We start from the raw sequence: 23,875 nt of genomic DNA on the forward strand, positions 1-23,875 counted from the left end.
TTATCCGGTTAGTATTTTCTAAATAAACTCTAATTACAATATAAAACTGTTAAATACGTGCTTCGAGTAATTTTGTGAAATGCAGATGCTAATATGAAATCATAAATACAGCTCAGTACATCTCACCTACTACATCAAACACATGGTATCTTAAAAGCGACAGCTTGACCAATTGTATGCTTTTATTTTGAAGGCAAAATCATATGAGTCTCCTGTTCTTTGGCCTAATTTTGGCGACTTGTTAAAAATGTAGGTTGAAGGTTCCACCTTGGTGTGTTGAAAGATCCCGCCTTCTAATAGGTCTACCCAATCACCGTTCTTGTTTGTGAAAACCTGTGCTCTCATTGGTGGGAATATTGGCTGGTCTCACTGTGTGAATTGGAAACAGGAGGTGCGTGCAGAGGCGCATTTGCCGCCTGCAGCATGGCAAGCCAAGTCTAAATATGGTCAGACATTCAACGTTATTCAAATTAAATTAGTTTACCTCGAGTAAAGTCACTGACTATATTATTGTTTATGGAAACAAGTTTTAAATAAGAGCCGAATAAAGTGTGTACATTATGATTTTCCTTGGGATTTTTCCACCTGAAGACACATCATCACATTTAAAATCATGGAAAATATAGTAATTTTGTAACATCCGTCTGTTAAAATCAAGGAGTGCTTAAAGCCACTGATGAAATAATTGGTGACAATTTATAGTCTTGAAAATAAAAAAGTATATGTGCAGCATAGCCAAATTCATCACATCACACGATTAAAACTCAAGCTGCTGAAAATACAACAGACCACAAGAATGAATGAATTACCACATTATTTCTTTTTGAGATATGGATGTTCGCTCATAGAATTTTTATTTTAAAAAGTTTATTTAATCAGCACATCACACTTGATTTAACTATAGAATTTTTTTCTGAAGATTATTCATTGAATATGATTCATAAAAACATCCAAACTTTTTGTTGAAATATTTAAAGAAAATGGAGAATACCAATAAGGTTAAAAGAGATAATATTGCATGGCAATAATCTCTCTTGATATGGTCCAGGATTAGCACAACACTGCCTGCATGACTAAACCACTGACCCCAAAACATAATGAGGGCTAAAACAGCTCATGAGCATACACAGCACTTACACACTGGTGATCTACTTCAACTGTGTTCATCAGCTGCAATGACTACTAACCAGTCAGAGGCCATCAGACGGCTGAAAGACTGAAACGAAATCACTGACAGCAGGTCTGAAGGATGAATTTCTGCTGCGACAACACAGCTTTCACAGCATACAAAAATACATACAGCACCAGACAAGGTTTGGACTCACCTTCTCGTTCAATGGTTTTTCCTGGACTTTTATGATACACATTATTTTATTATATTATCTACACAGCAAATAATTACTGCAGACATCAAAACTGAGAAAAAACATGACATGCAAAAATAATAAAAAATCTTAAAATAACGAAAAGGAAAACCATTGAATGGGAAAGTATGTCCGATCATTTGACTGATGCTGTAAATATTATTCATTGTAAATCATATTCATTGTTTCTATTATTATTATTATTGTGGATCAGCTATTCATTGTGACAGGGAACAAAACTTAATAATTAACACACAGTGTGACAAAGAACAGCTGGGACTTAAATTCTGATTTATTATTCAAACATATTCCCTTTAGCAGTCGTCATGGCAACAGTTTGTCAGAGTAACATACAGTAGTGCATACAGAAGTCTGGTAATGAACCCCAGAGAGTAAGCAGGTACAGTAGTGAGAGTGATTCAATCATTAGACCGTTTCTCTTTAATACTTAGTAAGAAAAACTGGGGTGATGGACTGGAAACTGTTATAAAAATGTAAACTTTGACAAATTTAACACACACACACACACACACACAGAGTACACTAAATAAATAAACAAACCTCCATCCTACATCTCCAATCCCTTCTCCTCAGCATGAAAAATAAAGAAACCACATAAATGATGAATTCATCTCCCAGTGTTTAAACCTTATTGTGTTTTTTGTGTTTACCCTGTTGGAGCGGGTCTATCACCTGGAAGCAGGAAAAGACCAGCAGCTGAAGGCAAATGTGTGCTTTTTAAAATCTCTGCTTTGATTATAATCTTAACTGTGACAGTGCAACCAGATCACTTCCAGCCATTAAACTGACTCCACAGACTGAGCCTCTCACAGCTCAGAGGGATGTCTGATGGGCTGAATTCAGCCGAGTTCACTGATCACAGCCAAACACTCCCATCAAAGCGCTGCTGCGCCCCTGCAACGACGTGGCCCGAGACCAGCTTTGAAGAGTGGAGCACAGCATCCTGGGAGATCACATGTTGCCATCCCCATCCCATTAAAGATGACACGTTTACTTATTAGTCATATTTTGTTTTTAACCCAAATGTATCCTGAGATCAGGAGTTAAATTTAATGTCATATTCTTTAGACACTGTTCAGATGATTTAAAAATCTCCTGATAAGACGTTTATGTTCAGTCACTCAGACGACAGACGAACCAAAGTGAGTTTCAGCACGGGATTATTCCTCTGAGCTCTGAGAGAGAGAGGCATCTCTGAAGACAACAGAGCAGAAGTTACAGAGGAGAACACAACATTAGGACCATCTGTTTCCTCATGACAGAGGTAATAGAAGTTTGTCATGTCAAGATGATGACAGAATCATGTTAGTATCTCAGGTATGGGGTCTGAGAAAAAAAAATAAAATGAATGTGTGAACACGAGAAAACAGTTGATCTCAAGGTAATTACATTCTGATCTTGTGATAACGGGTTAAAAAAAACTTAATGGCAACCGCAGTCGCACTTCACTACTGCAACAAATCCAGGGGTTGAAATTCTAAAGTGTCTACGCTTTTCAGAGACAGCTGTCGTCACTGACGCCCACTAAACGTCTTCGTCCCTCTTCATACAGCGGAAAGATGCTTCAATTAGTGGATTTCATCTTGATGGTCAGGTCCTTCAAGCTTGGCAAAGAATAGTGTAAGTGCAAAGTTTCCTAGAGAAGCTGTTATGATTTTGTATTACTATTTTTAGCATCCAAAGACAGACAGACAGTCAGACAGATAAAACAGACAGACAGACACAACCTGAATGGTACCGGATGAGTTTTCAAAGACCGCATGTTGGTTGAGTCCTTATGGAGCTTTGCTGCTCGGTTTAGTTGCCCATCAGTGCTCCTGACCTCATCTGTCACATTCTGATCGTTACTACATAAGCTTGATTTTCAAGCGTGAGCAGTCACATGATCCAACATCAGGATGGACACTACCCTGGGAAACATGAGATATCCTGCGACAAGACAACATCGCAGTGGGCTCTTGGTCACGGTCCATGGGGTTTCAGTGTTTTCTCCATAGGATATAGGTCATGAGCAGGATGAGGCCTGCCGACAGGGCTGCGATCACAAACTGGTGGATGGAGAGGACGTTTTCCAGCGTGTGGATCCTCTCCTCCATGGCGCTGGTGTGGAAGTAGTCATAGATGCCGGCTCCAATGCTCCACAGCGCCCACACGGCGTCCACCACCAGCGGCATGGTGAAGCACACAGCGAGGCTCAAGCTGCAGCAGATTGGACAGCTTCTGTCAGAGACTGGAACCAGAACACAGAACACACCAAGATTTCAACTCAGCACTGAGCAATGCCCTGAAACACACTGACAGAATGCTATGGCTCTGCTTTTATATACGTTTGTTCCTGTAATGCTTCATTTACCTGCTCTGTATAGCAGCTGGGAGACAGGGTTGAAAACTATATATATATATATATATATATATATATTTTTCATATCTCCAAAAGTAAAATTTGAAGCAAACATATCTAAATGATCACATGTGAAATAATCACATTGATGTACGATGCAAAACTCCTTCAAAAACTCATGTTCTCCATTTATAAGTTTAGCTGGACTGGAATAATTAATTTGAAGAAAAAACATGTTTTAAAACGAGAACGGGATATCAATAGGTCGATAATATGATCAGTACTGACTTGTAGGCCTAAAAAGGAAGCTTCAGCAAATGAGGCATATTAAAGAGATTTATTTCCTGCTCCAAGAGAGCAAACATGAGCTTCCATTAGAGGCGATTAGTATCGATATGTATAAATTCAAGGCCTCAGATAAAGCTTCAGCTTCACATACTGACATTATTTAACATGCCGAATTGAAGAATGGCTCACAGTGATGCTGAACGAGTCTTAATTCATACTTTGTCTAATGTGTAAACTTGTCAAACAGCTCGTTTTTATTACCCCTACGTGGTTTTTAATACAATTTCACATGCGTAATAAGGTTTGCTTTCTTGAATGTGTAAAACTAACATGCAGTAACAGCACACTTGGCACAGCAGCACCGGTTTAGCATGAAGATAATAACGCATCTTACACAGAAGGTGACTAACTTCTGTAACGTTATCGAACAGCTCCTCTGCTAGCGAGCTAACGATTTAGCTAACACTCAGGCTCGTTCCTTGCTGCCACGCCAGCACTCACTTTTCTCTGAGTCATTTTACTTACAGCATGAGCTACTTCTGAAATTAACAAGTACCGCAGAATCTTCGCACCATCCGCGCATGAACACGCCAGTTTCACATCATCGTACGACATCTGTAGCTAACGTTACCATGTTTCAGAGAAAGACTGAATCCCCATCTTCCGAGAACCACTTACCCACTTCCGGGTGTGTTCGATTAAGATTCCCTACTCTGCTGTATGGCGACAGAGGTACACCAAACTTCGTTTCGACATTTAACGCTTTTTATGACTTCAACACATACAACAATACAGTTAATAAAACATGTACCACGACACTTAATCATCACGAAGGCCACTTTCTGAAACATTCGGCTTCACAAAGAAATTCTGTCAAGGTGCGCGTCATCTGTAATGCATTCACATTTCACCAGGTAACGTTATCTAATACGAACAAACTCTTTCATTAAGTTTACTGAATCGTTGATTTTGGCGTATTGAGTTTTGCAGAATTCATGAGTGCGTTCGAAAAGCAGGGAAAACGCGAATATATGCTGCTAAATCAAAATATTACAGATTTTGAATGGAGTCTGGTAATAAAATCCTCTCTTGCAGGCAAGTCTATGGACTTCACAGGGTTGAAGAACGGACTCGGCAGACATTGACAATTTTTTGAACAATAATTCACCAGACAGAGAAGATTGGTGCCCGAAATGGGAAAAGGGGTCTCCACATACACTGCCAGGCGCGGTGGCCAAGTGGTAAGGCGTCGGTCTCGTAAACCGAAGATCGCGGGTTCGAACCCCGTCCGTGCCTGCAGCGTGGGATGTCATTGGAACATATTTTTGATGTACACCCTGACGTTGCAAATCCAAGAACATCAACGCGATGACAGCAAGTCCGTGTACACATGATGTGTGAACAATGAATTGGATACTCACGTTCTACAGCATTAACTATCAAAGGTACATACAAGAATCAACATGAAAGAGTCAAAGTATTCAGAGACATGAATGGTGAATGCAATGTCTACCCACAACCGCTGTCCTCTTCGATAATGTCTATTTAAAGTTCACAAGACAACAAGGTGACTAGAACAATACATATCATCATTATTTTTATTGGCTATTCAATTTGTGTGTACTGTTCACTGTTATTTGTTAGCATTTGTTGCAGCTGCAGAATGATACACAAAACTGAAATAAAACATTTCTGGACATCAGGCTTTGCAATCATTCTTTTATTAGACTGAAAAGAAGAGACTAAGAAACAAGTTTACATGTGTGAGCACCACAGGGCTACAGCTCCTGATGAAGAACATCCACCTGCCCGTTAATTTTAAGCTGTGCAGTTTCCCAGTCAAAAACATTTCCTCTCGGTACTCTCTTCCCAGAGAACATGTCCCGGATCGTGTTGTCCGAGAGGACGCGGTCCCACATATTAACATCACCGATCTCCCCAACAAAACTCTGTTTGGCCTCAAAATCACCCAAGAAAACATCCGGATCTTGTCCGAGGATCACCTTTCCTCCGGGGCGTACAGAGTGATTCTTCCTGTAAATCTTTGTCAAGCTTTTCCTTCCGTCCATGAAGAGGGCAGCCGCACCTGAACTGGAATCCCAGGTGACGCACAGGTGAGTCTGCAGGGCACCGAGCTCAGGGACCCGGAAAAAAACACCATCGCCACTCATGTAGAAGGACAATCTGAAGAGACATGTTTCAAGTGAGTCTTTCAAAGCAGCTTCAGGAGGTCTGACAATGTAAAATGACATTCAGGGTTAAAAGATGAAGGAACTGTGCAGTGGCGTGCACAGACTTTTTGAAGGGCAGGGGCAGAAAGGAAAAAAGGGCACATATAGCGTGTCCTCGCCACTGAAGAGGGCACTTTAGCACGCGTTTTGGCTCCCAGGGGGCACTTTAGTGTGCGTTTTTCAAAAACTGGGTCTTGTTAGTGGAAGAAGTACTAGTATTAGCAATGTGGTAGTATTCTGCAGCGTGTTGTTACTGTTAGTGGAAGTTTTGTTTGTAGGGATATTGTTAGTTGTAGCTGTAGTACCAGTAGTTAGTAAAAGTATAAGTAGTAGTTAGCTGTTAGATGTAGTAATCATAGTAGTAGCATTGCTTGTAGTACTGAAGTAGTGTTGTTTGTAGTAGATGTAGTAATAGTAGTAGTACTATCAGAAGTATTGGTAGTAGAAGCAGTAGCATAATTAGTAGCAGAAGTATTTTTAGCAGCAGCTGTAGTAGTTGAAGGAGTGTTGTAGTAGCAGTTGTAGTATTAGTATTATTAGTAAAAACTGTAGTGTTAGTACTAGTAGTAGCAGTCGTAGTAGTCGGAGTAGAAATTTAATGGGGCACGGTCACAGATTATGGTCTAAAAAGCTTCACAGGGTCTTGAAGCCTGAGCGTCGCCCCGTCGGCGGCCTTCAGAGCGTCTACCTGCCGTCCAGTTCACGCCACACGTTCAGCTCATCGTAGTCTCCGGTCCGGTACGCAAACAGGATGACCTCGCGCTCGCCGCTGAGCTCGGTGGCCAATCGCATGCACAGAGTGAAAGCCCTGAGGCTCAGAGGCTTCAGAGGGACCATCTCCACGTAACTGTTACTCGTCTCAGCTTGGAACACCAAGGTCTTCATGGCGAAACACCCTGAGAGACAAGAACCAGGTCGAGAAAACACAAGAATACATCAAGTTCTGCTTCAATGCACTGAAGCTGAATACACTTATTCTGCAATACTTAAAGTGGTATTTCAAAGTACTTTTAAAAAGTGTCCTTTATTGTAGGTGCATTATAAATTGTACTTCAGTGTACTTTTAAAGTGTACTAAATTACAAATACTTTTAATTGTTATAAAGTGTACTTCTGAAAAGTACTCTAAGTCCTTTGTAATACACTATTAGCAGCTTAATTAAAGTGAATTTTAATTTCACTTCATTTTAAGTATATTTAAGCATATTTCCAATACATTTTTCATATAATACAATACTGCAAGTGTGTTTTGTCTGCTCATAAATCCTGGTTTTCACTGGTGGACTTCAGTACTTCAAAAAGTTGTGCCGATTGACCAACTATTTACACTTCTAGTATACTCAAGTATTACTCAAGCAGTACTCAAGTAGACTGCTTGAGTAATACTTGAAGGCAACAAAAAAAAATCACAGTGTACTTAGCACATTCTTCAAAAGTATAATTAAGTCTGATATTTTTTCCCGTCTTCTGTCTTCTTCCTCCTTTATTATCAGGAAATGTGTTTTATTCTGTTTGATGTATTTATTAAAGGGAGCAGATGGCTCTGCTGCATTTCACACATTTACACAACGCACACGTTACTCTAAGTTATATTTATATTTTATATATAGGTTTAAATGCACCTAAAGCCAGTTTTAAGAATGAAAACAAAACATTTTCGTCCTAAATTTATCGACTAATCATTTCTCAATTCAGTTGGTCAAGTGATCAATTGTTTTGTCTGCATAATGCGAACAATAGCAAAAAATATCTCATTTCTTACGACAGAATGACACTCGGTTGTGTTCTATTCAGTTCATCAACTAATCGTTATGGTTCTAGTCAGTTTATTCAACAACAAATGTCCTTAAGATGAAAACAAAATACTGAAATTATACTTTTATATATGCACATTAATACACAAAGGAAAGGTATATAATTACCTGCCAACGCCGTGATGAGGGCACAGAGAGAAAGGACGGCTGAAGGTCTCATTTTGTCTCAGCAAACCTGCAGAAAACAAGACAGTTTGCTAAGTCACTCATTCTGCACAGTTTCATGCATCGTGTAAATTGAAGTAATAAGCAGTGTCAGCAGTTTTTCAATGTGTAGGAGCAGTTATATGAAGACACTGAAGTACAGTGAAGCTGTATACATACTGTACCACTGCAGAGGTCCCGCTACAGACAGTCTGAACTGCTGGGTTTTATGTTGTGATTCCCCAAACTCCTCCCCTTTAAAACATACAGAAATGCAAAGAGCAGCATCTGTCAACCTTTACTCATCATTATGTAATGTGTTGCTTCAGAGCAGATGAATGTGACTGTTTGGACAAGATTGGATCATATCAGTGTCCAGTGTGCAGACAAACTGAACCAAAGGCAAACAAATACAAGTGTGCAAAGTCTAATTATTGTGAACAAGGCCTCTTCTTCAGCTAATGGCCTCTTCAGTCCTCAGAACAATTGGTTTCGACTGTTCCACGTTGAGGTTAAGTGATGCGGGAGGTCGTGCTTTTGCAAACTTGAAATTCAAATTATTTTTAAATAAGCCACAAAAATACTTATTCTTAAGTATTTGGACATAAGAGTTGTGACTGAATGCAGCTTCTGCACACTGGTGATAGACTTCCGCAGGAAAGCACCACAAACCTCACCAGTGTGCATCCAGGGAGTACAAATACCTTGGTGTACACCTAAAAAATAAACTGGACTGGTCCACGAACACTGATGCCCTGTATAGGAAGGGCCATAGTCGTCTCCATCTCCTGCAGTTTGTGCAATATTACAGATTTTCTTTTGCATTCTGTGTAATATTACATGTCATTACATTGCTTGCATTGTTCGTTTTCCACAGCTATTGGGGGAATACATACTTTTTACATATTTTTTATATATTTTTTCTACATATTTTATTTTTCTTTTATATAGTCACATTTCATTTTGCTTGTATAATATGTACATATATATAGTCTACACTTTATTTTGTATTTTGTTCTCTACCTCTGCTGCTTTTTTTCTTCTCACTCCAACACATGCTGCTGTAATGCCCAGAATCTCTGGCTGGGGATAAATAAAGTTTTATCTTATCTTATCTTATCTTATCTTATCTTATCTTATCTTATCTTATCTCATCTAACTGCTCTCCTGTTGGAGAAAGTCCACAAGATGATGCTAAAACAACACATATACTCAAGGTTTTTATAGGCTATTAAATTCATCAGTTTCATATTTCAGGTCGAAAAATATTATTGTACTTCAAATACAAGTTAGGTCAGTTAACATTACTTTTAGAGACTGTAAATTTGACAAACTTTAAATATTTTATTTTTGTCAGAAATTTGTACTACAGGACAAACACTCAAACAGCTCTGTGTGCTCCCTCTGCTGGTCATGTTTGTAACTACATTATAAACTGAGCAGGCACTAGGACCCAGAGGACATCTGCGCCGCGGGCTGTCTGTCGCTGCCAAACATGGCGGACCAAAACAAGACAGACACCGAAGCGAAGTTCTTCAGTGAAATATTAAGGTACGTTGTCGTTTTTATTGGCAGTTTTCAGTAAAGCTATCGACAGAGAAATAATAACTGTTACATCATTTACGGTTCAGTGGCAGTTTGTCAGATATTTTCTGTTGTCTGAGCTCTTAAATGGTTCCTGTTCACATGGTGGGAGGGTTCATTTAACTGTTAGTTAGCTAGCAAAGTTTTGAGGTAGTGCTAACACTGCCGGCATGAACATGGGGAAACATCAGTTAGCATTTTTAAAAACGCATCAGCTAGCTATACTGTAGTTTATGAGTCATTGTCGTTATTCGTATTCTACATTTTGTCACACTTTGAAAAGCAGATGCGGATCAAGAAGGAGATTCGTGTCTCAGCTGGATTTATTCGTGCTTTTGTCTTCAGTAGACTTCGATAGTGTCATGCTGTCTTTGCACTGACTACCTGTGTGTCAAAGAATTTATTTTAAAATACTGTTTTTGTTTTATAATCAATGATCATACCGATCTGAGCCTTAATCATGAACGTCCAGACCTCTCCGGTGGTCTGATCCAGGTCCAGCTGTCAGTCCTAGTAAATCGAGTCTTTGTTGTCTTTCTTTAAATTCCAGTCCATCTGAGCTGTTTGCAGCCCGGTCCAGGAGAGCGGGGCAGCAGAAGAAGCAAAATTATTTATATGTACTGCAAAAGACCTGTTTGAGAAATATGAGGAAAACCAATTGAGAACCGAACCCCGCAGGCCGACAGTGTGTTGAAGTCGGGAAATGAGGATGGAATGATCCACGGTGGCAAAGGCGGCGGATAGATCTAGCAGCACCAAGACAACAGAACTTTTGTTGTCCAGAGCTGCCAGGATGTCATTGTGGACCCTCAGCAATGCAGACTTGGTGCTATGTCTCGACCTGAAACCTGATTGAAATTTGTCTGCAAAACAATTAACACAGAGGTGAGCCTGAAGCTGTGAAAGAACAAGCTTCTCCATCAGTTTGGATAAAAAAGGCAGATGAGAGATAGGACGGAAATTAGAGAAAAGAGACGGATCGAGGTTGGGTTTTTTTAGCAGTGGTTTAACAATTGCGTGTTTGAGAGCTGCTGGTACAGTGCCCAAACTAAGGCAGCTGTTTATGAAGGAAACGAGGCATGGGCCTAGGATGTCAATGGCATCCTTCATAAACAGAGCAGGGACAGCATCTAGTGCACAGGTGGTAGATTTCAGCTCCTGGACAGATTTTTTGAGGTCCACAAGAGTGACAGGATCAAAATTCTCAAACACACATTGTGTAACTGGGGTGGATGAAATATCTATCGGAGCATGAGTGATAGCTTGCCTAATAGACAGAACTTTGTCCAAAAAGTATTGCTTGAAAGCATTGCAGGTTTGCACAGAAGCATCATTCAAAACAACAGACCCAGGATTAATCACTGAGTTAATGGTTTTGAACAGCACTCCAGGGCGGTGACTATTGTTGCTGATGAGGTTGGAAAGGTATTGCCCTTTAGCATCCCTCACCGCTCTCTGAAAAGTGACAATGCTGTCTTTAAAAATGTCCAGTGACACCTGTAACCTGTCCTTTTTCCATTTTTGCTCTGCGTGTCTACACTGATGCTTGAGGGCTCGAGTTGTATCATTAAGCCAGGGGACAGAAGCAGTTTTAATAAACAGGGTTTTAAAAGGTGCTACAGAATCCAGGATCTGGAAGCAGGTGGAGTGGAAGGCAGAAAGGAAACGGTCTGGGCATAAGGGAGATGTCAGTTCAGGAGCAGAGCAAAGATCAGATGCCGAAAAGGTGGCTGAAAAATCCCTGACTGACGAGGAGGTAAAGGCGCGGCGATGTTGGGGGGCAGTAGGTGTGGGGGCAGGGGGAGCAGTGCAGATGTCAAACTGTATCAAACAGTGATGGGAAGAGCTGACAACTCAAAGTTAGACACTGTGACCCCCCGAGAAATTATTGGGTCTAATGTATGTCCTAACTTATGAGTGGGACCTGAGACAGACTGTGTGAGATCCAGAGAATCTAAGAGCGATTTAAAGTTATTAGCCAACTGATCTGAAGGGCAGCACACGTGGATGTTAAAGTCCCCACAGATTAAAATGTTGTCAAACATTTTGCTAGAAACTCTGAGAACTCACTCAAGAAATCCTTTTTCAGTTTTGGAGGCCGATAGATGACAGCACAGAGAATGGGACAGGGCAGAGTCAGTACAAAAACTTGGAGTTCAAAACTGGAGAACCCCCTGGTGGACAGTTGGCGGCATTTCAGGGACTGCTTCTATGTGGTGGCGATCCCTCCAGCCTTGCCCGTTTGCCTCGGGGAGTTTAGGAACAGGTAGCCAGAGGGGAGGAGCTCCGAGAACAGACTGACGTCACCTGGTGGCAGCCACATTTCCACGAGGAAAAGGAAATCCAGATTGCCGGAGGAGATGATGTCGTTGAAGACAAACATCTTCTTGTTGATCGATCTGGTGTTGCAAAATCCCATGGGGAGCGTGGACGAGGCGGCAGGCAGTGTTGTCACACAAGTTATCGGGCGGAGGTGTTCCAGGACGCGACCGCGCGAAGATTTTTCCATCCAGCGCCAACTCGGGGATGAGAAGCCGGTGTCCGGGCCAACAGGACGAAGCCAGCGGTAGCATTCCCGGGCTCCACTGGAGACGTCGCAGGTGGGTTCCATCGGCTCACCACTCCCAGTCCAAGGTGAATCCAGGTGAGACCGAAGCCTAACATGTAGCCCTCCTCTCCGACCACGTCTCCTGCGGCGCTTACTGCCTGGAAGCGGACAGACAGGGTGTCTAAGGAAGGCAGGAACTGATGACAGCAGTGGTGGTGGAGGTTTGCAGGATTGTCCATTAGAGAGATGATAAGAGGCAAAACGCAGTTCCAGAAGCGTTGCTCTGTCATACACAATAGCCGGAGAAACGACTACAAAACCATAAGACAGCAGGGCACAAAGGAGCAAGTGGCAGGCCAAGCACAGCGGCGCCATCTTGTCGATCCTCCATGATCGCACTCCATGATCTTTACGAACTCACAGTGTGTGTGTGAGACAAAGGAGCAAGATGCTGCAGCTCTGGTGATTGTCTCGGCCTCGCTGCGCTCTCGTACAGCGATGCTGGTGTACCGTGATGGAGAGTCTGTCGCTCAGCGGAAGACGTTGTGCTTTGTCTGTTCAGGATAAAAGCTTCAGACGAGTGGAGGATTTGTTTCAATGTTTACCAGCCGGACACGGTGGCCGACTTCAAGAAGCGTGACCCGGGGAAATCTTACTCCCGCATGTGTGTGTGCAGGTAAGCAATCACACAAACTGCCCGTGGGTGTGTTTATTCAAGGTGGGCTAATGGATGACAACAGGCGTTTGAATGCATATTACAGTGGTTGAAGATGAATGGCCGTTTTCCCAAGAGCTGCAACTAACTAATTGATCTATTGATCAGAATGTCAGAAAGTGCAGAGAAAAGCTCGTCACAACTCTCCAGAACCCAACGTGATGATCAAAAGCGGCAAATTCTCACATTTGACAAGCTGCAACCTGGAGACAATTATCCATTGATCTGCTAATTGATTAATTTGCTAGCAGAATGTGCAGATCGTGAGTACTGAGCTGGCAGCGTGATTTGTTTCCCTCGCCGGTGTGTTTCAGTTTCGACGGCCCTGTGCCCGACCTGCGAGCCCTCAAGCTGCTGGCCTTCCAGAGCGGAGACGTCCCGGTGGTCTTTGCTGTGGTGGACCACGGGGACATCTCCTTCTACACCTTCAAAGACTTCCACCTGCCCAAGGATGTGTACCCCTAAGGACCCCCGCTGCTCTGTAACATCACTGTACCAACACGTATCCTGGACTTTAAAATGACTCTGCATCTGTCGGGTCGGCTGGACTTCCAGGGATAAACAAATAAAACCAGTCCTTGATGTTACAGATGAGAAGAAAATGAGTCTGGCCTGTTATTTACAATGGGGGGGGGGGGTAGTTTTAGTGCCACAGCTGGAAACCTTTAAATTCTACACTCCGTGCCTGCAGCGTTCTACAGCGTTAACTATCAAAGGTACATACAAGAATCAACATGAAAGAGTAAAAGTATTCAGAGACATGAGTAGTGATTGAATTCAATGTCTACCCACAACTGCTCTCCTCTTCGATAATGTCTATTTAAAGTTCACAAGACGACAAGGTGGCTTGAACAATACATATCATCATTATTTTTATAGGCTATTCAATTTGTGTGCACTGTTCACTGTTATTTGTTAGCATTTGTTGCAACTGCAGAACGATAAACACAAAACTGAAATAAAAAATTTCTGGACAACAGGCTTTGCAATCATTCTTTTATTAGACTGAAAAGAAGTGACTTAGAAACAAGTTTACATGTGTGAGCACCACAGCGCTACAGCTCCTGATGAAGAACATCCACCCGCCCATAAATTCTAAGCTGTGCAGTTTCCCAGTCAAAAACATTTCCTCTCGGTACTCTCTTCCCAGAGAACATGTCCCGGATCGTGCTGTCCGAGAGGACGCGGTCCCACATATTAACATCACCGATCTCCCCAACAAAACTCTGTTTGGCCTCAAAATTACCCAAGAAAACATCCGGATCTTGTCCGAGGATCACCTTCCCTCCGGGGCGTACAGAGTGATTCTTCCTGTAAATCTTTGTCAAGCTTTTCCTTCCGTCCATGAAGAGGGCAGCCGCACCTGAACTGGAATCCCAGGTGACGCACAGGTGAGTCTGCAGGGCACCGAGCTCAGGGACCCGGAATAAAACGCCATCGCCACTCATGTAGAAGGACAATCTGAAGAGACATGTTTCAAATGAATCTTTCAAAGCAGCTTCAGGAGGTCTGACAATGTAAAAATAACATTCAGGGTTAAAAGATGAAGGAACTATGGTGTCTGCTCTGTGGGCAGTCTGTTTGTAGTATACTAGTAGTGGTTGTAGCAGTATTAGTAGTCACAGAGTATTGTTATTAGTAGTAGTAGTATTGCTTGATTGTAGTATTATTGTTTGCAGTTGAAGTAGGACTGTCAGTTTTAGTAATCTGATAGTAGCTGATGTAGTATTATTAGTAAAAACTGTAGTGTTAGTCATAGTAGTAGCAGTCGTAGTAGTACTGTAGTAGTCGTAGTAGAAATTTAATGGGGCACGGTCACAGATTATGGTCTAAAAAGCTTCACAGGGTCTTGAAGCCTGAGCGTCGCCCCATCGGCGGCCTTCAGAGCATCTACCTGCCGTCCAGTTCACGCCACACGTTCAGCTCATCGTAGTCTCCGGTCCGGTACGCAAACAGGATGACCTCACGCTTGCCGCTGAGCTCGGTGGCCAATCGCATGCACAGAGTGAAAGCCCTGAGGCTCAGAGGCTTCAGAGGGACCATCTCCACGTAACTGTTACTCGTCTCAGTTTGGAACACCAAGGTCTTCATGGCGAAACACCCTGAGAGACAAGAACCAGGTCGAGAAAACACAAGAATACATCAAGTTCTGCTTCAATGCGCTGAAACTGAATACACTTATTCTGCAATACTTAAAGTGGTATTTCAAAGTACTTTTAAAAAGTGTCCTTTGTTGTAAGTGTATTTTAAATTTTACTTCAGTGTACTAAATTACAAATACTTGTATTTGTTATAAAGTGTACTTCTGAAAAGTACACTAAGTCCTTTGTAATACACTATTAGCAGCTTAAATAAAGTGAATTTTAATTTCACTTCATTTTAAGTATATTTAAGCATATTTCCAATACATTTTTCATATAATACAATACTGCAAGTGTGTTTTGTCTGCTCATGTATCCTGATTTTCACTGGTGGACTTCAGTACTTCAAAAAGTTGTGCCGATTGACCAACTATTTACACTTCTAGTATACTCAAGTATTACTCAAGTGGTACTCGAGTGGACTGCTTGAGTAATACTTGAAGGCAACAAAAAAAAATCACAAAGTGTACTTAGCACATTCTCTTCTGTCGTCTTCCTCCTTTATTATCAGGAAATGTGCCTGTGAATATTCTCATTCATCCAGGTCATTCAATTGTTCGCAACTGGACCTCGTCAGTTTGTCTTAGAAGACGTTTCGCCTCTCATCTGAGCAGGCTTCATCAGTTCATGTGCACCAGACTAGATAGGACAGCTCTAGTCCAATGCAATGGTGTTAGGTTCAAGTATTTATCCCCTGAGTGAGGCCAACCCCCAAAACCAAGAATGGTATCACTCTATTGTGAGGCAAACGATGCCCCCATTAAGGCGGGGTAGGGTGCAACCCTTGGGTGTCAACAACAGTCGTTTGCCTCGTTAGTGTCCCATTGTTGTCATTGGGAGGCTCCTTGAGCCATGTGTGAATGGCTTTGTTGTTTATCCTCAGAGGCTAAATCTTTGAATCTCTTTGGGAGAGATGAAAGGACAGCATTGTATGTGGGAGATAGGCGGTGTCTCAGACCTCCCCCTCTGTTCAGAGATGGTTTTTCAACCTTGACATAGATGGCTTCTCTCACTCCTCTTTCGAACCATCTGTCTTCTCTGTCCAGAATATGCACATTTTTTATCCTCAAAGGAATGTGCTTACACCAGATTGTTCTACAAGTCTGTGAATTCCTCACTGCACTGGACTGCATACACCAGACAATCCGGTGTATGCAGTCCAGTGCAGTGAGGAATGCACAGACTTGTATATTGAGGAAACCAAACAGCCACTGAGCAGACGCATGGCACAACACAGAAGGGCTAACTCTTCAGGTCTGGACTCAGCTGTTTACCTGCACCTCAAGGAGAAAGCAATCTTCATCAACTAATCGTTATGGCTCTTGTCTGTTTATTCAACAACAATTGTCCTTAAGATGAAAACAAAATCCTGAATTTATACTTTTATGTATGCACATAAAGACACAAAGAAAGGTATATAATTACCTGCAAACGCCGTGATGAGGACAGAGAGAGAAAGGATGGCTGAAGGTCTCATTTTGTCTCAGCAAAGCTGCAGAAAACAAGACAGTTTGCTAAGTCACTCATTCTGCACAGTTTCATGCATTGTGTAAACTGAAGTAATAAGCAGTGTCAGCAGTTTTTCAATGTGTAGGAGCAGTTATATGAAGACACTGAAGTACAGTGAAGCTGTATACATACCGTACCACTGCAGAGGTCCTGCTACAGACAGTCTGAACTGCTGGGTTTTATGTTGTGATTCCCCACACTCCTCCCCTTTAAAACATACAGAAATGCAAAGAGCAGCATCTGTCAACCTTTACTCATCATTATGTAATGTGTTGTTTCAGAGCAGATGAATATGACTGTTTGGACAAGATTGGATCATATCATTGTCCAGTGTGCAGACAAACTGAACCAAAGGCAAACAAATACAAGTGTGCAAAGTCTAATTATTGTGAACAAGGCCTCTTCTTCAGCTAATGGCCTCTTCAATCCTCAGAACAATTGGTTTTAACTGTTCCACGTTCGAGGATAAGTGATGCGGGAGGTCGTGCCTTTGCAGCTTTGGAAGAGACTTCCTGTTTGGCTCAAATGCTCCCCTCCGTGGACTCTCTGAAGACAAAACTCAAGGCGTACATGTTTTCACTGGCCTTTGGTTCTGTGATGGAATTTTTACATGTTTCTATACTTTTCTATTTGTTTTCCTATTTTTATGTAGTTGAGCTGTAGTCTTAGCTGTTTTACTGTTGTATTGACCAGAGGATGTCCTGGTGGAATAGTTGTTCTAACCTACTGCACTTAACCCCCAGTGTGCCAAAGTAAATGACACGAGGAGATTATACCTGACTGTCAATTCCTGAGAAAAGGATACCATCAAGTTTTATTGCACACAACTGTTCTCCTGTTGCCATCTGTTAAACAAGTTCTTCTAAGTTCAACCAAAGGCCAGAGGCATGTCAAAGTATAAGAATGGGGTGAAAACATCTGATCAGGGAGCACAACTCTGAACTGCTTACTGCTATAGATATTAAACACTTTGTGCATGCTACTTGCTTTCCATAGTGGTTTGTTTGGCTCTCTATAGGCAGACCGGGAAAATTTTCCACAACAAGTGCACTCCCTATTAGGCAAAGTATCAAATAAATTGTGGGCCAAAGGAAAGTATGATGTGGGTCTGGTTAGAACTGCAGAACCAGTGGTCATAGTCCTTAAATCTGACTACAGACCATGCCAGAAACAGTACCCACTTAGACAAGAAAGCCAGAGAGGATGGTCAACCAGAAGACTGGAGTTTTATACAGGACCCGCAGGCTGTAAATAATGCTATACAACCCAGAGCACCGATTGTTCCAAATCCGTATAATATTTTGCCACAAATACCACCTACAGCGCAGTAGTTCACAGTGGTAGACCTTCCTAATGCATTTTTCAGTGTTCCAGTACACCAAACAAGCCTTAATGTCACCACCTACTTTAGGCGTACCTGATCCAAACAAACTGTTCATCCAAACTGTGGACGAAAAGGGAAGTTGGATGACATCTGTTCTCTTGCAGCATCATGGAGATAAACTAAGACCTGTTGCTTATTTTTCAGCCAAACTTGATCCTGTAGCAGCGGGTCTCCCTAAATGTTTACGTGCAGTTGCAGCTGCGGTGGTTGCATCATGTGACATAGTGGGGTATTCAGATCTCACACTTCTTGTACCACATTCTGTCTCTATGATTCTCCTAGAGCAGAAAACGTCACACTTGTCCTCAGCAAGGTGGATATAATGGTATAGTGCTGTTCTGTTAGAAATGCCTAATGTCACAGTAAAACGATGTACTATCCTTAACCCTGCAACACTCCTACCTGTTTCAGGAGAAAGCGACGAGGAGGAGGACCATGACTGCAACATAGTGTTGTCACAAGTGTGCAGCCCGAGACCTGACCTTAAAGACACACCTCTGACTAACCCTGATTTGATTCTTTTTGTAGATGGTACAGTGTCCAGAGATGCAGTCACCGGAAAAAACAATGTCGGGTTTGCTGTGGTTGATACACATAGTGTTGTGTGTTCAGGCAAACGTCTGAATAACTACTCTGCACAAGTAGCTGAATTGATAGTACTAACTGAAGCATTCAGCATTTCAAAAGACAAGTCTGTGACCATTTATACAGATTCAAGATATGCATTTGGAGTTGTTCATGATTTTGGAACGTTGTGGCAGTATCGTAACTTAATGAAATCTGATGGGAAGCCTATCTTGAATGCCAACCATGTAGCTGTGTTGCTAGAAGCCATCCTGTTGCCATCACAAATTGCTGTCTGTAAATGCCAAGCTCACTTAAATGACAAAGATGATGTTTCTCAGGGAAATGCCAGTGCAGATTCAGCTGCAAGTCTGCAGCATTGTCTAAGAACTTTTATACAATGCTTGTTACCACCACTAACGTATCTCCTTCTGAAGCTTCAGGGCATTCAATCCTTCTCAACTGGACCACGTCAGTTTGTCTTAGAAGACGTTTCGCCTCTCATCCGAGCAGGCTCCATCAGTTCATGCGCACCAGACTAGATAGGACAGCTCTAGTCCAATGCAATGGTGTTAGGTTCAAGTATTTATCCTCTGAGTGAGGCCAACCCCCAAAACCAAGGATGATATCACTCTATTGTGAGGCAAACGATCCCCCCATTAAGGCGGGGTAGGGTGCAAGCCCTTGGGTGTCAACAACAGTCATCTGCCTCGTTAGTGTCCCATTCTTGTCATTGGGAGGCTCCTGGAGCCATGTGTGAAAGGCTTTGTTGTTTATCTTCAGTGGCTAAATCTTTGAATCTCTTTGGGAGAGATGAAAGGACAGCACTGTATGTGGGAGATAGGTGGTGTCTCAGACCTCCCCCTCTGTTCAGAGATGGTTTTTCAACCTTGACATAGATGGCTTCTCGTACTCCTCTTTCAAACCATCTGTCTTCTCTGTCCAGAATATGCGCATTTTTATCCTCAAAGGAGTGTGCTTCCTCCTTGAGATGCAGGTAAACAGCTGAGTCCAGCCCTGAAGAGTTTGCCCTTCTGTGTTGTGCCATGCGTCTGCTCAGTGGCTGTTTGGTTGCCCCAATATACAAGTCTGTGCATTCCTCACTGCACTGGACTGCATACACCAGATAGTTCTTCTGAGTGTGAGGTGTCTGGTCTTTGGGCTGCACCAGCCTTTGTCTGAGAGTGTTCCCCGGTTTGAAATGTACCGGGATGTTGTGTTTGTTGAAGATTCGCCTGAGTTTCTCCGATACACCAGACACATATGGAATGACGATGTTGTGCCTTCTGTCCCTCTTTTCTTCCTCTGTCACCCTGTTCTTTCTGGAAGCAGCTGAACTTTTCACAAAAGACCAGCTGGGATAACCACAGGTTTTGAGGGCCCCCCTCAGGTGTTTGTGTTCCTTGTCTCTGGCCTGTTGGCTGCTTGGAACATTATCAGCTCTGTGTTGGAGAGTTCTGATAACACCTAGTTTGTGTTCCAGTGGGTGATGTGAGTCAAAAAGGAGGTACTGGTCTGTGTGAGTGGGTTTTCTGTAAACCCCAATATGGAGGCGCCTGTTCTCTCCAATGTGGACATCACAGTCCAAAAAAGGCAAACTCATGTCCTTGACATCCTCTCGAGTGAATCTGATGTTCTTGTCCACTGAGTTGATGTGCTCGGTGAAGGCTTGCACTTCTTGGCTTTGGAGTTTTAACCACGTGTCATCCACATATATGTACCAATGACTTGGTTTTGATCCTTTGAAAGAGTTCAGAGCTGTTCTTTCCATGTTCTCCATGTACAGATTAGCCACAATGGGGGATACTGGTGAGCCCATCGCACATCCATGTTTTTGCCTGTAAAACCTTCCCCAAAATTGAAAAAAGGGGTTTTTTAGGCAGAGTTCCAGTAAATGGCATATTTGCTCCGGGTTAAGGGTAGTTCTGTTCTGCAAAGTGTTGTCTTGTAACAACTGCTGCCTCACTGTCCACAGCATCCTGATTTGGAATGCATGTGAACAACAATGTGACATCGAAGGAAACCATTGTTTCTGATGGGTCTAGTTTTAAGTCACACACATGGCTCAAGAAGCCTCCCGATGACAAGAATGGGACACTAACGAGGCAAACGACTGTCGTTGACACCCAAGGGTTTGCACTCTACCCCGCCTTAAGGGGAATCGTTTGCCTCACAATAGAGTGATACCATCCTTGGTTTTGGGGGTTGGCCTCACTCAGAGGATAAATACTTGAACCTAACACCATTTCGTTGGACTAGAGCTGTCCCATCTAGTCTGGTGCGCATGAACTGATGAAGCCTGCTCGGATGAGAGACGAAACGTCTTCTAAGACAAACTGACAAGGTCCAGTTGTGAACGATTGAATGCCCTAAAGCTTACAATGACCTGGATGAATGAGAATATTCACAGGCATGTCCTTCTGAAGCAGTGTTAGCAGTTCATTCACAAGCAACGCCTGCCGATGTGTCTTCATGGAAGACGAGTGACTGCAGAAAAACTGATGGTGTGTGGTATGGACCAGATGACAAGCCTTGCTAAATTGACACATGGGTTAGACCACGTGTCAAAAGGGGGGGTGTATACAGCAGTGACAAAATTTTGGTTTACAAAAGGGTTTTAGAGTTATGCAGAAATATACTGCAACAGGTGCCATATTTGCACGTCACATAATACTGGGAGACCGATGCCTATCCAGCAGGTAGCACACCCACAGCCTACAACCATTTGATCACATACTGTCAGGAAGGTGGGGACTTAGGGGGATCTATGAGGGGAAACTAAGGGTTGAACCCAGGTGCAGACAAACAAAGGGGACGTAGACTATGGATTAACAATAACATGCAACACAACGAGACAAGACTAGGGCAACACAAGGAACTCACTAACACGCAGGGCAAGACTATGGACAATACAATAAAAGGAAAACTCAATCAGGACATGGAAGGACATGAACACAGACAAACCAAGGGATGCACAAGATTTAAATTAACAAATTTATTAATCACACTAAAGACACAACTATGGGAACTAACACAAATTCTAAGGGCTAAACACACAACAAAGGCTACACAGGGAAACACTGAGCAACTGAAAAAACACTAACACAAAACCTGGCGGAACTACGACAAGACAAGAAACTCAATTACATAAACTGTGGGAAGACTATAGACATGACTAGGAATAAACTAAATAAAATAAAGAACAGAAAACGCTCCCGAAGGAGGAAAACACAAAAGCTATGATATGCAACAAACAGAACTAGGTAAGAAAAACTATCAACTCAACGTTCACTCTTAAAAACAGAATGAAACAAGAATCTAACAACAAAAGTACTCAAACACAAAATCTCTCTTTATCGAGAAAAACAAATCGGCAAGCTACAAAACTATGAAAAGAAAACAGAAACTAAGTTATGCACGTTCAAACAAATAACACGCACGACAGGACAATACTGAGGGCGGGGAACACTACATAAATCAAGACCTGGACATGAACAAAGTAAACTCACTTACATGGACTGAAACAAAGGACAAGAGCAAACCAAGGAGACATACACATGAAACACGACACGGACGTGAACAAAGATAACACAGCACAGAAACACTTACGTGAGACCAGACTCGGACATGACAAAGAAACCACACAACAAACACTCACTATGGGACTATGGCAAGAATAATAACAAGAACACAGACTATGACTTTGACTATGGTTTCTCAGACAACGAACCGACAAGGACAAAGGGAAGACACAGACTTAAATACACTAGGGGCAAACACTAATGACGCACAGGTGGAAACGATCAGACAATCACACGGGAGGGAAAACACAGGAAGTAAAGTAACAAAAAGACACATAACATGAACCTTCAAAATGAAACAGGAAGTAACGAAAACCAGGCAAAGACAAGACAATGGGAAACTTAACAAAAATACCAACAAGACAGGGCAAGGGTAGAGAACTAAGACAATACAAAAACTCTTACATAAAACGTGGCATGACTATAGACTAAGACAAGACTAGAAACTCAAGCACATAAAACATGGCATGACTAGAAGACATTAGGAATACACAGTAGAACAGAAACGAACAAGAACTAAGAACACTACAATGAACACTTACAAACTGAATAAGGCAAAACATCGAGAGGAAAACTAAACAAAACTGCCGTGCATGGCACGGGTCATGACACATACAGATTGACTTCATTGAATTAGCACCAAGTGAAGGAAAATGTTATTGTTAGTAGTGGTTGACATGTTTTCTAAGTTGGTTGAAGTTTTCCCTCCATCTGCTCAAACTGCAAATGTGGTGTCCAAAGCATTATTGTCATAAGTAATACCCAGGTGGGGGATTCCACACAAAATCAGCTGTGATAATGGAAGACATTTTGCTAACACCGTCATTGCAAGACTAAGTGAGTTCCTACACATTAATCTAAAGTACCACTGTGCTTATCACCCGGCTAGTGCAGGGGCGGTAGAAAGGGAAAATGGAACTCTAAAAGCTAAGCTTGCGAAATGTTGTGCAGAAACAGGATTGCCATGGACAAAATGTCTGCCTATTGGGCTCATGTACATGCGTACATGCGTATCAGAGTCAAAACTAAGTCCTTTTGAGATCTTGTTTGCCCGACCACCACATCTAGGTTGGACCAGCGTGGAGGACCAGCGAAGGAGACCCTCTCCACCAGCGGCGATTATGGACTCAGCCATGATTCAATATTGTTTTCACTTGTCCTCTCTATTGTAAGATATTCACTCATAGGTGAAAGCTGCTCTGCCAGATCCAGCGGTCAGCACACTCCATTCCATCCAGCCAGGCGACTGGGTGATGATAAATCACCTGAAGGCAAGGAGGTGGAACCAGAAGAAGTGGCTAGGACCATACCAAGTCCTCCTGATAACTCACACTGCAGTGAAAACAGCGGAAAGAGCGACATGGATACATGCCAGCCACTGCAGGAAGGTGCCAGAGCCAGTAGACGACACTGTTCAGGATTAGTCATCACACAACATCACTCATAGCGAGGCAGCGTGGAGCATCCGACAAAAGGACATCAAGGAAATGCAGATCTACGTGGAATCATCCGAAAACACACATGATGGAAAAGAAAACAAAAGAACTAAGCATAGCAATGTGTAGAATTGAAGCTGTAAGCATTTTCTCCACTGATAGATGAATAGTTTTATCATGAATGATAAAAAGAGGGGAGTTGTGATGGAAA

The 23,875-nt window shown here is 42.4% G+C and overlaps 2 protein-coding genes and 1 non-coding gene across 7 annotated transcripts; 2 read left to right on the forward strand and 1 right to left on the reverse strand.

Moving 5' to 3' along the window:
* Positions 1 to 5,238: 5,238 nt before the first annotated feature.
* Positions 5,239 to 5,310, forward strand: trnat-cgu. Its single transcript has one exon. It is a non-coding gene; the product is annotated as a tRNA-Thr (tRNA).
* Positions 5,311 to 5,792: 482 nt separating this feature from the next.
* Positions 5,793 to 23,363, reverse strand: LOC121620368. The gene is made up of 7 exons (XM_041956398.1): positions 23,285 to 23,363; positions 21,719 to 21,767; positions 17,229 to 17,245; positions 14,944 to 15,151; positions 14,132 to 14,510; positions 6,934 to 7,124; positions 5,793 to 6,198 (listed from the first exon to the last, which is right to left on the reverse strand). The coding sequence occupies exons 1-7, from the start codon at positions 23,361 to 23,363 to the stop codon at positions 5,793 to 5,795; spliced, it is 1,329 nt and encodes a 442-aa protein (XP_041812332.1).
* Positions 9,685 to 14,028, forward strand: LOC121620777 (tRNA-splicing endonuclease subunit Sen54-like). 5 transcript variants are annotated; one of them, XM_041956969.1, is made up of 6 exons: positions 9,685 to 9,753; positions 10,337 to 10,671; positions 11,876 to 12,386; positions 12,897 to 13,010; positions 13,158 to 13,223; positions 13,364 to 14,028. In XM_041956969.1, exons 3-6 carry the CDS (start codon positions 12,313 to 12,315, stop codon positions 13,512 to 13,514), a joined length of 405 nt encoding a protein of 134 aa, XP_041812903.1. In that variant the 5' UTR covers positions 9,685 to 9,753; positions 10,337 to 10,671; positions 11,876 to 12,312; the 3' UTR covers positions 13,515 to 14,028. The 5 variants fall into 5 exon arrangements, 3 of the variants coding, with proteins under 3 accessions (XP_041812903.1, XP_041812902.1, XP_041812904.1); XM_041956968.1 differs by having other exon boundaries at positions 10,337 to 12,386; XR_006007593.1 differs by lacking the exon at positions 11,876 to 12,386 and having other exon boundaries at positions 13,158 to 14,028.
* Positions 23,364 to 23,875: the final 512 nt, after the last annotated feature.

This window comes from Chelmon rostratus, chromosome 17 (genome assembly GCF_017976325.1).
Source record: "Chelmon rostratus isolate fCheRos1 chromosome 17, fCheRos1.pri, whole genome shotgun sequence".
NCBI classification, from domain to species: Eukaryota; Metazoa; Chordata; class Actinopteri; order Chaetodontiformes; family Chaetodontidae; genus Chelmon; species Chelmon rostratus.